Source organism: Stegastes partitus, unplaced genomic scaffold (assembly GCF_000690725.1).
Source record: "Stegastes partitus isolate 25-593 unplaced genomic scaffold, Stegastes_partitus-1.0.2 Scaffold1387, whole genome shotgun sequence".
Taxonomy (NCBI): Eukaryota; Metazoa; Chordata; class Actinopteri; family Pomacentridae; genus Stegastes; species Stegastes partitus.
Genome location: NW_007579118.1, coordinates 88,429 through 104,151, shown reverse-complemented (window position 1 = coordinate 104,151; position 15,723 = coordinate 88,429). Strand labels below are relative to the sequence as shown.

General features: G+C 41.4%; 1 protein-coding gene across 1 annotated transcript in view; it reads left to right on the top strand.

The window, feature by feature from the left end:
• Positions 1–15,723, top strand: part of LOC103370206 (microtubule-associated protein 4) — a gene marked incomplete at its 3' end in the record, with an annotated part of 130,694 nt that overhangs the window by 26,549 nt on the left and 88,422 nt on the right. Inside the window, exons 3-4 of the mRNA XM_008299175.1 lie at positions 6,402–6,590; positions 10,817–10,873. Coding sequence (XP_008297397.1) covers positions 6,404–6,590; positions 10,817–10,873 — 244 coding nt within the window. The remainder of the gene's footprint in view (positions 1–6,401; positions 6,591–10,816; positions 10,874–15,723) is intronic.

Sequence of the window (15,723 nt, the reverse complement as noted above, 5' to 3'; positions counted from 1 at the left end):
AAGATGATTGTAATATATTATGAAATAGCTGATTTTATGTTGGAGATGTCCATCACATGCTGAGTGAAGTGCAAAATGAAGTCTTCAAATTGTTGTCCTCTGACCAAGATCCACAGATATTCAGTTTACTATTTTATACATAGTGAAGAAAACCAGAAAATCTTCGAAGCTGTGGCCCAAAAAATGCTTCACAATCCTCTGATTAAATGCATTTTCAATATTTACAACTTTACATACAGGTGTGTATAGTTGCAGCTTGCAGCTCAGTATCAACTTCTATTCTATGCTGTTGTGTGTTGTGTATATAATGTTTTTTCTTTTTCTCTTGCATTTTTTGCGTTGTGTGTTTCTTTTTTCTTACAATTTGTACTGTGTGTTTCTACATTATCCTTGCCCTGACTGACTGTTGTAACAGTGAACTTTCCCCACTGTGGGATCAATAAAGTTTATCTTTATCTTTATGCTGTTAACTCTTGATATATATTCCTCCACTGTCCATGGTAAAGTTTTTGCCAAGTGGATCCCGTCCATTGTCCAGTGTATGACTTCATACTCTTTACCAGACTCCAGTGAAGTCAGCGTTTCCCTCAGCCTTCTGTCCATGTGACCTCCTATAATCATAGGTCCGCATAGTGGTAATACAGGGATAGTAAACTGCCCTGTAGTTGTTTTAGAGCCACACTGTCCTTGGACAGTGAACAGCTCCACATGCGCTGCCCAAACTCTTTGAGTAATATAGTCAGTGTAGTTGGGGGCAGGCAATTACTGACACCATAAATGCAGGATTTAATTTGTGATGTCTAGTTTGTCAAACTCAACTAACTACAGACTTGTCTGTCAGCACAAGGAGTTTATTTGGGTGGGATGATGGCCGCTCAGCTCTTCAGGGAGGTGATCTCACACTGTGTGTGACGTACACTGAACCTCTCACTTTTCTCTTACTTTTTTAGTCATGTTACACCAGAGAAGAGGCATTTGTCTTTTCACATCTCTCTCTGAGATAATTATAGTTACTCAGAGCAGTTCTGGCTGCGGTGCCTTGCTCGGCGGCACAGTTTAAAGCAGCAGCAGCAGCTGGCATGTATCCGGTTTCCAACCTGCAGCTGCAACGTAGGAAAACATGTCGCAGCATGTGTTTGGTCGCAGGTTGCAGTCCTGAATCTTTACCAGAATGATTAAAATCAAGCTGTGGAATGTTTCCTTGTGGATTTTTGGATCTGAGCAGAAGTGAATAAAGATTAATGGTTTACAAAGAGTAAACATCTTATCTTCTACCCAATACAGTCCAGATTGTTATTCAATGATTAACCAAGGAAGTTGAAATGAAATCTGGCTTATGCAGTTTTTCTTCCAAGGAGCCAAATGTGGCAGCAGGAGTAGGAAGGCCAGCTTTAGGCTGACCCTCCTGGGTTCAGAGAGGATCCAGCCAGCTCAGGGGTCTTTAAGACATGGACAGGCTCTCAGGCTGCTGACCCCAACCTCCCGGGGGATTAATCAAGCATGACATTACATTGTGTTGTCATATATTAAAGGAACAGGAGGAGAAAAATGCAAAGAGATTTATTGGATTAGAACTTAAGTATGTGTTATGTCACCCATCACACTGACATCCACTGTAAGAGCTGGACTGGGGTCCTGCCAAGGTTCGAATAAATCACAAGATACGGCAATATTGAAATCATTCATGTAATGTAGAAACTTGATAAATTTTTAGAAAGCTTTGCACACTCAGAAATACAAATCTGTACAATGGAAATTTAAATTATAATCATAATATTGGCAGCAGAAATTGCGATCTATCATTTTTGTCAGCCCCAGTTCTTTCATGAACCGTTATCTGACAGGATACTTGAATCCTTTTGCTGCTTTATCATCCCCATGTGTGCCTGTCATAGTGCATTACTGTTTACATACAATAGTGGTGTGGAAGCAGATTAGGAAGAGGCTTAACCTTCACCTCTGGTTTTTTGGCAGCCGGGGGACACACACCCACCACCCTGCGGACACACACATATACACATTCCGGCTTACACACACACAGACCTCACACACACACACACACTCATGACTAATCCACACACACACTCAAACATTTGTTAGCAGACGACACAATAGAAACTGCCCTTTCCGTGGATTTCCTTCCTTTGTTGAATCCAGATTATTTCCGAGTGGCCACACCACAGTTGCGAGCTGCAGGAGGTGGAAAACAGAAGCTCGGTTTCAACTATGGCACCTCTCTGGGGTTTAAAAAAAAAAAAAAACTCATGTTTTCTGACTTTTTTCTTTTTTTTTCTTTTCATCCCAGGATCCAAATCCGTCCCACTGTAGAACCCAGACTAATGAAAAGGTTCTGCTCCTGTGGTCATGCGGGGACCCGCTGTAGAAATAGAAGCAGTTGAAGACAGCATGGACAACAAACACAGACTTGTACAATACTCAGATTGCTGCCACAGGTCTCATCCTCCACTGAATGTGACCACATTGTCGGCCTAGTTGTATAGCACAGCTTGCTAACAGTGCAGCTGGCACAGATGACGTAGCATATTCTAAACACACACACACACACACACACACACAGATGATGTGGGGTTAAATATGGAAACTGGGGCAGTGTTTCTGACCAGCATGGCTTTGTGGTGAAGGCAGCAGTCTTCCTGTGACACACCCTGGTCTCTACACTGGGGGCTGATTTACTGCTGCTGATATACTGCTAGTCAGGCGTGTAATGAGCACGCCTACATATAGTTTATTTATATTCCTCATTCAGAAACTGCCTATTGTTCACTGTACCGCATTTGTTTTCTATACGCTTCCTTATTAACACCGAGGGCCCTATTTGATAGAGACGATCACTTCTCTGACCAACAAAATTCTAGTTTTAATGCGTATAAATACCTACATCTGTTGACAGTACTGATTCATTTAATATTTGATGATGACAGCTTCATCAAATATTGTCTGAAGTAACCCACTTGTTCACTCATTCACTGCTCACCTTGTAATGTAAACTTAATAGTGAGCAGCAATTTGAGATTTTAGACACACATCATTATTATCAGTTGGTAGTTTTCTCATCTTTAAAATGCATTATGTTGTGAGATTATTAAATGAAATTGTATTTGTTCTACTATAAGATTCTTTGGGGTAGTATATAGTGATTAGAAGTACTTTGGAAAGTAATTTGGACACTCAAATCAAACGGTGGACAGTAAATGCACCACAGTGATTAGGAGGTAATTATGCATATAGCCATAGACTTTCTTGGGACTGACCTAAGCAAGCAAGAAAAGCTAGTTTTGCTGTATACATGCCACAACAAAGTCTGTACAGGAGAAGAAGCTGTGCACTTTTCCCTCTGCTGGTGTACACTGTTCAAGAAATCCAGTTAAAAATAATGACAAGGTGTCGTGCTGTGTACAGAAATTAAAACCAGCAAAGTGCAGCCAAAGTATCTGTTACTGTGTCAATCATAAATGAGCCACAAACACATGATTCAATATGCTTTAAAGTCAAAGCAAAAAAAAAAAAAGACCACCCTAGCAGTGTGCAGCAGTCAGGCTGAGGGAGTGAGGGGGGTTTCAGAAACCAGCAAGTCAATCAATCAATAGAGAAAGCAGCTAAATGTGGAGGATGATCTCAGGAAGGCCGTCAGCTGGTTACACACAGTCTGCTGCACGTTTACTCAGTGGTACAGTTTATACATGGAGATTACCATGACTGATGTGTTCTGCTACCAGCTTCTATTAAATTCCTATAAAATAGTATTATGGATGTTATGCTGGTGTGCTTTTTGTGTTGGTATCAGTAACGTGTTTTGGACTGGGTTACAGTTTTGAAAATCATTATTAGACTGCTGTGACCACCATTCTTTTTTTTTTTTGTAATTTTTTTTATTTTTTTTGGCCTTTTTGCCTTTATTATATTGGACAGTGAAGAGAGAGACGGGAAAGTGAGGGAGGAGAATTGGGGAAGGACTTGCAGCAAAGGGCCATGAGCTAGATTCAAACCCATGACCGCTGCATCGGGGACTATAGCCCCTGTACATGGGTCGCCAGCTCAACCGGGTGAGCCATAGCGGCGGCCGGTGACCACCATTCTTTGCCTCGTCTAACAACTCGTACTGTATTTCCTTCTGAAGGTTGTAATGGACAGCTGCTTTGCTGATTTCCAGTGACTGTCTAACTGTGTCCTTTTTTTGTTAAGCACCAAGATGACCGTCTCTGTTCGTCATTCCACAGTTCTCTTTTGTCGAATGCTGTCTTAGTTTGGATTATCTATTGAGTTTACATAAAATCTATTTTTTTAATCTATCTGCTGTGAATTTTGGAGTTTTTACATTTTTATTACATGTTTTTAAATATGTATACTTCATAAAGAAAACTACAGATGTTCTAATAATTATTTCCAAATTGTCAGGTTTGCAAGGTTGTCTTTGCACTGTTTATTGGGGCATTTGAAACCCCCGTTGTAGTCTCTCAGTGTGCTGTAAGACCACACACTTCTGGTATACAGTGTCTTTTTGCCATTGTTTTGTGCACATATTGCCAGTTAGCGGTTAACTATGTACAACATGTTCAACCTCCAAACCCAAATCAGTCCAGTCTGTAGAAGGGTGTCGTTGTTGACTGTGGGAGGCCGTGTAGCTTTGAGACTCTAAATAAACAACCTCGTTGCACAATTATACGACCAGAAGTACTTTTAGTATTATACCTGTACCTGTTCTCTTTGCAGTGAGTGAACACATAATCCAGCAGATGGTGATAGAGAGTTGCATTTGTGCTTTGACTGCCTCCGTTTGAGAATAACGATGTGTCTTTTTAATGGAAATCTATTACAGTACATGCATCTTCCAGTTAATAGTGTTAGATCCATTGATATGCTGGTGGTTACAACGTAAGAGTTAATTTGTATGTGATGATATGAGTGCGGCTGTCAATTCAGTCAGGTAGAAAGGAAACAAACTCAAAGGTGGATCTCTTGTATTGTCCTGTTGCAAGACCCTGACCCCTAACTTGCTGTTTCATCACAAGGAAATTATGATTTAATTAAGGCAGAAATGTTAAATGTAGATAACACAGGCAGGGTTGTAAAGATGGAGATGAGATGGATAAAAGCAGAGCGTGTCTGAGCAGCAGAGAAAGGCTGACTGCTGCTGGCACCGAAGATAATCTGGCATTATAGTTGGAAGATGACACAACATGACTCTGCAGATTCTCCTGGTGGCCATTGGTCAGCTGAACCCCCAGATGAGCTGATGACTGCTTGGCTGTGTGTGTGTCTGTGTGTTCATGTTTCGGTACAGATTGTGCTTCTATGTTGTTCCAGGTCATTGGTTCCTTTCATGCACACAGTCCCAGGTCAAACTCTGCCCCCTTGTGGTAGACAGCGGTGTTACATGTCGGTTATCGTCAGCGACCAGAAGATGCCCTCCAAGGAGGTCAGAGGTCAGACCCAGGCCTGACAGCTGGTGGACATGCAGTGTGTTGCTCAGGGTCACGTCAGCAGGATGAATGATACCATCACCGAGTCTGGCTCCGGTTTGATGCCACCTTAGGGCACAAATCTGTATCTTGACAAAAGCAATAAACTGTTTTTAAAAAGCGTAGTTGTCAGATTTCCAAAACACTAGAGACGTTATAATGCAATGTAATGCAGTGGGCTTTAGTGGACTCTCTGTGTTCTGTTGATATTGTGTGAGTCTTGCATTTAAATTGATTTTGCCCTCTCACTTCCTTTATCCACTACGCCACTCCATTTGCATCTCTCTAACCTCCTTCCTCTCTCCACTTCTTTTATCGTTATCTTTACATTTCAGCTTCATTCTGTTTCTTTCCCTTTCTAGTTTGCCAAAGTCTAGTAACCGCTGCATCTCTGAGATTGAAATTAGACTATATTTAACTGAACATTTTATCAACATATTCATACTATTTTTCAGGAGCATTCTTGTTTGTGAATTAAGTTTTGACCGATTCTCAGCCTCGATTATAATCAGATCCAGTATCCTATATTTTTCTGATTATTGATAAAGTAAATTGCCGCTTTGCCTCGGATACAGCCGCCTCTTTCTGTCTGTCTCAGCAATGAAATATAAATGATAAGAAGTTCTGTTTTAATTGAACTGATTGAAAACATCAAAAAACAGAGGTATTTCAACTAAGCTTTGTGTTAGGAGTTTGTGTTTTTCTAAATTAGACTCCAAGATTTTCATTTTTAATGCAAATGTCCATCAGTTCTAATATAAGTCATTGATCTTTGTGAGTGCTAATAATTAGTTTCAAGCTCGGCCCTGAAAAAAACCTTCATGACTTCGCAGCGTATAGTTCTTTGGTTTGGAGCTGGACAGCATCATCAGGTGACAACATATTAACGGTGCCCTTGTTTTTCCCCGTGTCTCTGTGCAGCCATGGCGGAGTTAGACCTGAGTCTGAGCGATGCGCTGACGGACAGCGTTCCCCAGCCGGGCCCAGAAAGCCTGGTGGAGAGGGACTTTGTGGCTCAGCTGGAGGCGGAGACCTTCGACGATCAGGTCGGGGAAACGGTGGGAAAGACGGACTACATCCCCCTACTGGACAACGATGACACCAGGGCAGGTGAGAACGATCTGACGGTGACAGTATAGTGTCGCTAATTAATCTGTTATGCGCTCTAATGAGAGACAGTGAGAAGGCTGGACAGTGCTGAATATGCTGGATGTTGCCAACTGACTCCCGAGAGGATCGGGTTCTTTGAAGCAGTGACTTTTACTTTTTGACAAGGACAAGAGCAAGAACAGTTCGAGTTACGAGTCACTCCTCACTTCTGTTTGTTCTTATGACGGTGGCACCACAACAAGGTGTTAAAGGTGATACGACAAGATAGACAGAATGGCTAGAGAAAGTGAGGACTTATATTTTATCACTATACACTGTTGTAAAAGAGTTCACACGTCCATCCGTTCATGCACATCCTGCATGCATGAAGCAACAATGTCATTTTTGGGGGTATCATATTCTCCTTTTAGCATCTGCTTAACTGCTTAATGCTCCACTGTGTCTTTTAAGTAGTTCCTAAGACCATCTGTCTGCTGCGGAGGTGCTCACACTGGGTTTATCAAGGTGTTGTCCCTCATTTCCACACAGCTTTGTCTGGTGTCTGTAATTCCACATAATATACAGACTATGTCCCCTATTGTTCAATACAAAGGAACAACCCCTTCATACTATACTTCTAGTCCATTGGTAATTTAAAAAATAGTTATCAGTGCAACCTTGAAGAAGAGTAGAAATGTGACACTACAACACATAATGTCATTGTGTTGCCATTATAATGTGTAATACTGTATATTAGTGTCTGGTTTATTCTATGCTGAACCATAAGTGAGTCTGTTATGTAACGTGAGCTGCACCTGCTCCTAAATGACTGATGGTATCAGGCACTGCTCGACACTGGCTGCCATTTTGGATCTGCTGGGGTGTCATTCAGCCGCAGGGCAGACAGTAGCCTGAAGAAAAGCAGAGTAGCGGTCACTGCTCGGAGCATCCCAGCCAACTGGCAAAATGTGGAGACAACACAGGAAACTGTATTCTCTCTCTGAGCAGTTAGTTTTCAAAACCCCTCCTGCCTCAGAGAAGGTACTCAGTGGTCACGGTCTGGTTTCAAGGTGATAATCCATCGACATACTGTCTGAGGCCCTTCCTGTTAAAAGGAATGTGCCCTTGACCAACGTGCCTGGTTCAAGAAAGGGTTCGAACGAAATCTTGGTCATGTGCCTCAGATGCCTGTGAATCATTAGATGTTATTTATATATTGAACATGTCAAATTGCCGACAATGTGCCTGTCATTGTGCAGTGAGGCCAACATGAAGGGCACTGCATTTTCCTAAGTTTTTCATATTTTATTGTGTGAAGTGCCATCATGTCGTATCATGTAAATTCACAGTATATAAATAAAACTGAAATAATTTGAATATTTGTTTTTGGAAGCAAACCTGTATTGATTTGGGATTTTTTCTAAATTGAATGTGATTTCAGTAAGTAAAGTAAAGTTTGTAAATACATTCTTGTCGGATATTTTATAGTACCAGACGACTATTGTACTGTTTGGCAATCAGTTTGGATTTTGTTTTTTGGTGTGACATTTTTCTAAATTTTGGCTGATGGAACACCATCTTTGGATAGACTTCCTTCGACAGTTCTTGATTGTTCTGCAGCCAGATCATAAATCACTTTATTATTGTTTCTGTGTTATTATAGCAACCATCAGGTCTGTAAGAGAAATTAAACAGCTGCTGGACAGACACTGGCTAGAAATAGACAGGCACTTCACATTCAAATCCCAGGAGTCTGTGTTTTATTTTCTGAATAATGAAGAGGCCAAGAGCTTTAGTGTTGTTTCTAGTCAGTGGTGATAATTATCACTTGTTGCTCATTAATCTCTACGGAGTCACTGAAGATGGCATGTTGCTAACTTACCATGCAGCACTAAAATGTGGCTGAGATAGGTATAAAAGCACATCAACTGTTAGATAAGGAGGTAAGTACACATATAAACATACAGTAGAAGAGTCAAATAAACAGCTGAGCACATAACCAGATAAAAAGAAGTGACAGTTAACCGAGGATGACTCAGCTTTCGGGCCTGTTTTGGTTACCCAGACACTTTGGTCAGACAGTCAGACTGTGTGTGGGCACTCGTCAGTGACAGCCGGCTGCAGGACGGGCCGTGGGTGGTGTTGCCAGTGATCAACTGTGGCACACTGTGTGCATTTGGACAAACGCAGACATGCTGACACACCGAGTGCCAAACAGCAGGGCGAGGCAGTCCGCAAGTTATTGTCCTCTGTCAGCAGGAGAGTGAGACGGAGGAGGCACACATTTGTTGTTGTTTTTTTGTTGTTGTTTTTTCCCTCTCTGACTTGTTGTTTTCCAGCTCTGATGCACATGTCACGGGCGCTCATGATGCCTCATGTGTGTTCCAGTGTGAACTGTTTTTGTGGATACAAATAACCGTGTTTGTTTCTTGGTGTGCTCTTACCTGTGGTTTGGGGTTTTGCATGCTTACATGTTCAGCTCTATGTTTGTGTGTTAACAAGTGTGTGTAGTATAATCCGTACAGTATGCTTTGCATGCATTGACCGCAGAATGGCTTTGGTTTTGGTGTCTGCATGCATTTTGTCATAGAAATAATCTGTCCTGAAGCCTGGATCACAGAACAAGATCAGTGGATGAACCAGCTGTTTTCATGACAATGTTTGTTTTCTTCCATCACAGAACCGTCTCACAGTTAATATCACCATGGTAACTTATTCAGCCCAGCTCCCGCAATAAGTTCCAAGTACTGACTCAAAATCTCTCAAATTCCCAACTACTGGTCGACCCAGTCACTGGAAAAGTCCAGTTTGCAATCAAATGAAAAGTAATTACAAGAAATAGACGCTCGTCTTGCTTCGTAGAATCCCTTCGCCTGCCATGATGATATTACATCAGAGACCAAAGAAATGGCTAAAACACACATATGTGTCCACTCTGCATTTAATCATCTGAACCCCAAAACTCATTTGAAAGGCACATTTTTTATGGGTTTTTTAAATGAGCAAAATGACAAAATTTGTCATTGTACAAAACTGTGAAAACAGGAAGAGTTGTCCAAAATGTAACTTTTCTGCGGTCCTTGAAGTAACCATCTCTGATCTACTGTTCCATCAGGGACATCATTCAAATCTAATCCTAAAATCAGGATGTTTAATCAAAAATCATTTTACTCTACATACTTGATTTAAAAAAAAAATAAAAATAAAAAAAATCCCCAAAATAAAGAATTTACACCAAAGCTATAATTATTATTATCAGACATAATTAACTTTTGCTATACCTGTCCTAATGATTTATGTCAACTTTGTCCTACTGCACAACAAACATTTTTGATTTCTCTCTCCTTCTAGCCATGGTTGTGTTGTTTCCATAGAGGTGCAGGACTTTATATTGCAGTGAAAAATGAACCCACAGAGAGGAAAAATGTGACAGGATCACAAAACACCCAGAAACAGCTTGGAGTTCAGAGGACTAAAGACGAAATACTACAGCTACTCACAGCCTCTTTTTTATTATCTGGACATCACTCATAATGTTTCTGCAGCTGATTATTGTATTCTAGTTTTGTGACTAAGTTGTGTGTCCTTTATCTCACTGAATTTCAGTTTTGGTGACGCAAAAAAACATTTCATCCTATTCTACAAACTGACGATAACCAACTTGGTCATACTTGTAATCCAGGATTGCAAATGTCCGACCCAAAGAGCCAGACTCAGTAAAACTTGTTCCTGACATGGACCGTCCATGCTCTAATCAACGCTGTGTTTGTGCATGTATATTTCTGCACCTCTCTGTGCACTCTGTGTGGGTCTGGGTCTCGTTGTGAAGCTGTGTGTTGATACAGTATGCTGCTTGTGTGTTATCTGCCAGTGTATGTGTGTGTCTGTTAGATAAACAAAGTGCAGTGATTCAGCGGTCAGATGTCACACAGCATCACCTCCTTCAGCATCGTCCACTGACACCAGCCAATGCTGCTGCTGTCTGCCTGCGTGCCCCAGTCTGACCGTAACTGGCTGGAGTGGTACTACGAGGCACATATACAACACGTACACAACAACAACAATATCGAGGTGTCCTTTGAAAAGCCTGAAAAAACCAGAGTCAGTGGTTTCCATTTGATTCCTGACTCATGCTTCTGCTGCATAAACCAGTACGGTGCAGTTTTCTATCTCGTCAAGCCATTAACGTTCACATAGGGAGTAATGTGTTTGCTTGTTTGTGTGTATGTGTGTGTACGTATGTGCAGACGCGGGTACTACTTTGGAGAATGGAGAGAAGGAAGCTCATGGGGTGCAAAAGCCTGGTAAGAGATATCCCACAGTTCTCTCTGCTCAGGCCACCTGGTCATCCTCATCCACCAATCATGGCCTTTCACTCTTTTCTTCTCTTTCATACTTGTTTATTTCCTTTTTGTTCTTCACCTCAGTTTGATTCTCTGTGTGTGTCTGTGTGCACATCTTTTTTTTTTAAATCTATTATTAGAGAGCTTTCATGGCACAATGTGAGCTGCTCTCAATGCTTCCCAGCATCCTTTCAAGGTTTTCTAAGGCTGCTCTTGTAATTCTCCTACATGTTCAAACTGAGCAGTTCAAATGAAGAGAGTAAGGCATAGAAATAATGCTGAAAAATGAAACACCTGTGAAAGGTCTTAGGTTTCTTACTATACACTGTAGCCAGTTTCTTCTTCTGCATTCTTGTAAGTTTTAGATAGTAAAAAATATATAAAGTATTTCCATCCATTATCTATACACCGCTGAATCCTCACTAGGATCGCGGGGGGCTGGAGCCTATCCCAGCTGACTCAGGGTGAAGGCAGGAGACACCCTGGACAGGTCACCAGTCTATCACAGGACTACACTTAGAGACAGACAACCAAGCACACTCACATTCACACCTACAGACAATTTCGAATCACCAATTATCCTCAACATGTTTTTGAACTGTGTGGGAGGAAGTCGGAGAACCCGGAGAGAACCAATGCTGCATGGGGAGTACATGCAAACTCCACACAGAAAGATCCCGGTGCCCCCACCAGGACGCGAACCAGCGACCTTCTAGCTGCGAGGCAACAGTGCTAACCACCGTTCCACCTTGCAGCCCCTCCCAGACAATTTAGACTCACCAAAACCTCAACATGATCCTAGTTCTCTACTTAAAGCCACTATTTGCATTAATTTAAATGCTCTACCTTGAGTGGCCCACAGTGGTACTGTAGGATTTACAGTTATTTAATATTTTATTTGTTCAGTTAGATGACCTGTTTTTTATTTGTTGGTTTTTTGTTTTTTTTTTGCGCTTTGTTTTGTTTAGTTTTTTTCTCAAAATGATGGCACACTGGTTTTGTTCATGTGACCAGTTTGACTTTTGCTTTGTGAGATGGTGCATTAATCTGTTGGAGGCAGCCAATAGAAGATGATGCACTGTGGCCTTAATGGGATGCACATGGTCAGCAACAATACTCAAACCATGATTGTTGGTATTAAGGGGAACCAAAGTGTTTAAGGAAAACATTCCCCTCACAAGACACAGAGTCATGCTGTCGATGCCAAATTCTGAGCTAACATCTGCAGCCTCTTGATCAGACCAGGATAAATGGTTCCATCCTCAGCTGTTCAGTGCTGGTGAGCCTGTGCCCACTGCTGCCTCACATTTCTGACCTGACGTGGTCGTCTCTGCTTTTGTGACCTGTCGACCTGAAGGTTGGACGTGATGTTCAATCCGAGATACTGTTCATGTCACCACAATAAGTAGACGTACAGATGTTCCTACTAACGGGCTCATTAAATGCAGTGTATGTTACATCACTTGTAATTTGGAGCAAATAGCTAACTCTGCCAATCATAAATCTATTCTTGACCATTAATTTACGACTTGGAACTACAAGTGGGATATAATTGGCCAGACATGTGCATTTGGATGTCCTACGGCAAAAACATTATCTATATTTCCACAGTGTGCAGTGTGATCTTGTCACAACAGTCCTAGCTATCCATATCATAGTGGCTTTAAGTAATATCAGTCCTGCAGAGTATCTTTTTTTTTCCCACCAGTAAGATTGAGTTTAAAAATACATCAGAAAAATGGTCTCTAAGAAGCAGAAATCAGTCACCGTAAACATCTGATTAAACATGTCTCCTCCCCACCAGTGAACACTGCATTGCTGCCTTTCCTCAGCTCTGGATAAAAGGGAGCAGAGTTAATGAGTAAAGACTTTATTTTCAATCAGATGCGAACCGCAAATGAGTTAATTTGCATAATCAATGCATGAAAAGGAATCTTCATGGAGAACAATTCATTGTCGGATTGTCTCTCAGATAATCAGCAGCTATCGTTTTATTACAGAGAATAACAAGACAATTGAAGCTCAGCTGTATACTCAGCTGTCCTTTTGTTGCCTATGATCTTAATGCACCGTTGGTGTGTTCTCTCATTGTGGAAGTAATGTGCTGCAGAGAAGAGATGCAGCTCCAGAAAAGAATTCTTATTGTGTCTAATGAACAAGCCCTCCATCCTCCCCTCTGGCTGTCTGCTCAGACTGAAATAGACTGAGAAAGACACTGTTTCTGATGTGTGTGGGTGTGTGCCTTTATAAGTGGTCCATTTTGGAAATCAGTGCATCTGGTTGTGTTTCCAGAATCCTGGTCTCTTATTTTTTTTTTAACCCCACCCTTCAGCTTTAACATTCACATATACATTCCTGGTCCTCAGTGCACTTTTTTACATTTTTTTATTTTATTTTTTTGTCATTGTTCAACTGTTCCATTAACTGCAGAGCTGCTGTGCATGTTTTTGGCAGAGACAGGATTTTGCTTGTACATATAAATGGATATGTGTAGGTTCCTCCACCGATGACACACTATTCCCACTGCGGCCCATCAGCAAAGTATGAAACGCTGTACAGAATGGTTTACCACGAGGCTCCTTCAAAACTTGTTTAAAAGTTAAAATTCATATTTAACTGAACTAAGTATCTGGGGACTGTGTGTGTGAGAGGGAAAGTAAAGCAGAAAAGAGAGATCTACTGTAGACCACAGAGACACTCAGTGGAAGCACTGGCAAAATGTTCAGTCACCCACTACAATCACACTGGCAGCAGGGCGTCTTTTTCTCAGTTTGATGATAGAACAGAGCTCCAGCAGTCGTACGTTTAACTCACGCATTAGTCCTGTTCTTGTTGAAACTGCATAACAGACAGGAATGCATCATGTGCCAGGTTTTCTTTGGATACTTGTATTGTAGCTGATCTGAATCTGCCAGTGGATTCTCACACAGCGATAAGAGCACAGTTCAAGGGTTAGAGTTAGAGGTCTGATTGAGGACTTTACTGTAAGGGTCTGGTCATACCAGCATTCATGTAGTGAAACCCAATTAATTTCAGTGGAATCATTGGAAACCTCGGATTTGTTTGTAGGAATTAAATACATTTGTTCCCTCTCTGACACCATGTGGTCGCTTACAGGTAGAAGTGCTCTTCAATAAATCAGTGATGGAAGAAGAAGTCCTTTTGTACTAATACCACACTGTAGAAACGATCTATTGCAGTTAAAATGTCCTCGAGTGAAATGTTAGTTTAATAAAAGAATATATTTAAATTCAGGTAAATGCACTTGAAGTAATTCAAGTTCTCCTCTAGTTGTTAAATGACTATATCATTAGGTCATTAATGCTGAAGCAGTATTTTTCTGTTCTACTTCTGTGAGGTTAAGCTCATTTGAACCATTTGTATACCATCGCAGTGAGTCATCTACTTATTTTCTCCTGTTTATTTCAACTAATAGTACAAACCATAAAACAAAAAAATCAAAATAACTTCACTTAATTTTTTTTTTTTTTGGTCTATCCCCTAATCTGGTCTGCTTGGCCAGCTAAGACTTAACACCAGCATGTTTCTGGCAGCTAACTCGTCAGTTAAGTACTTTCCCAACTACCTCTACACAAAGATGCATGGGTGAATTTCTAGTGTGACAGACGCTTAACACAATAAACGTCAGACGTCTCATTGACTAAAACTAAAAGAAGCTGGAGCTCCTTCTGGTCAATAGCTGACCAGTGAAAATAGCTTTAACAAGCAGCTACAGAAGGCATCGTGTCTGTTTTAGACTAAAAAAACATGTATTAATGGGCCATTTTCCACTGCAGGAACTTACCAATCGTTTTAGGGCAGTGTTAACCTTTATGCGTGTTCTGACTTCAGAACCTGCCCACGTAGATCCTATTTCAGGGTCATTTTTTGTGGGAGAAAAAGGAACTCTTGGGTAGGTTCTCGTAAAACTGCTCTGCGGACCTTGACCCTGACTGGTTCATCTCGAAGAAGACGAATGCTGATTGGTTAAACGTAAAGAGGAGATGTGCCATTTTATTCTGTTATCTCAACAGCATAAAATGTGCCATATAAAGTAACATAACAAACCTTCATTGTTCTATTTCCACGTGCTCATGGTGTTACGGAGTTGCGTCCACTAACTGCAATTTGTTTTTGGGGTCAAAGTTCCTGGATCCTACACTGGAGCACAAACACAAAGACTTAAAGGGCTGATTACTGGGCTGTTGCTGCAAACATACCAAACTCTGCCCCAGCATCATTGGACAGGTTACCAACCTTTGGTCCGCCGTTCTAGTTTATTCCTAAAAGCAGCTATTGTCTGCTAAGTAATAAAATGCCCTGTACGAATGATAGAGCCGTAAAGTCACACCGCTGCTGTATTCACATTCTGTTTATGATCCTCTGAGATGACTGAAGCCTCAGTGGGGATAGATGCTGTTGACGGTGGGAGGAGTGATCGGCATGTAAATTGGTCGTCTGTGTTGGCATGTTCTCCGCTCAGCTGTGGTGGCTGTTTGCATGGCATGGGTAGCTTGTGTTACCGTGGTTACAGAGCTGGATGTGCATGCGTGTGTCTCGAATGGAGAGAAACGGTGCCGAATGGATCCTCTGTTTAAGTTGCGGTTCGTCTCTATCTCTGCTTTCACATATTGCATCAGTAATGAGATCAACAGTAACAGGAAAGTATCGTGGGATGTGTGAAATCCTTTTTTTTTTTTTTTCCCCTGAGTGGGCCTACTTTAGTAGACAGAGCATCTGGCCTTGTCTAGGTGCATTGGATCCATTCATCATTGTTATTCCAGTAGTCCCCAGGGAGAGGACGCAGGCGG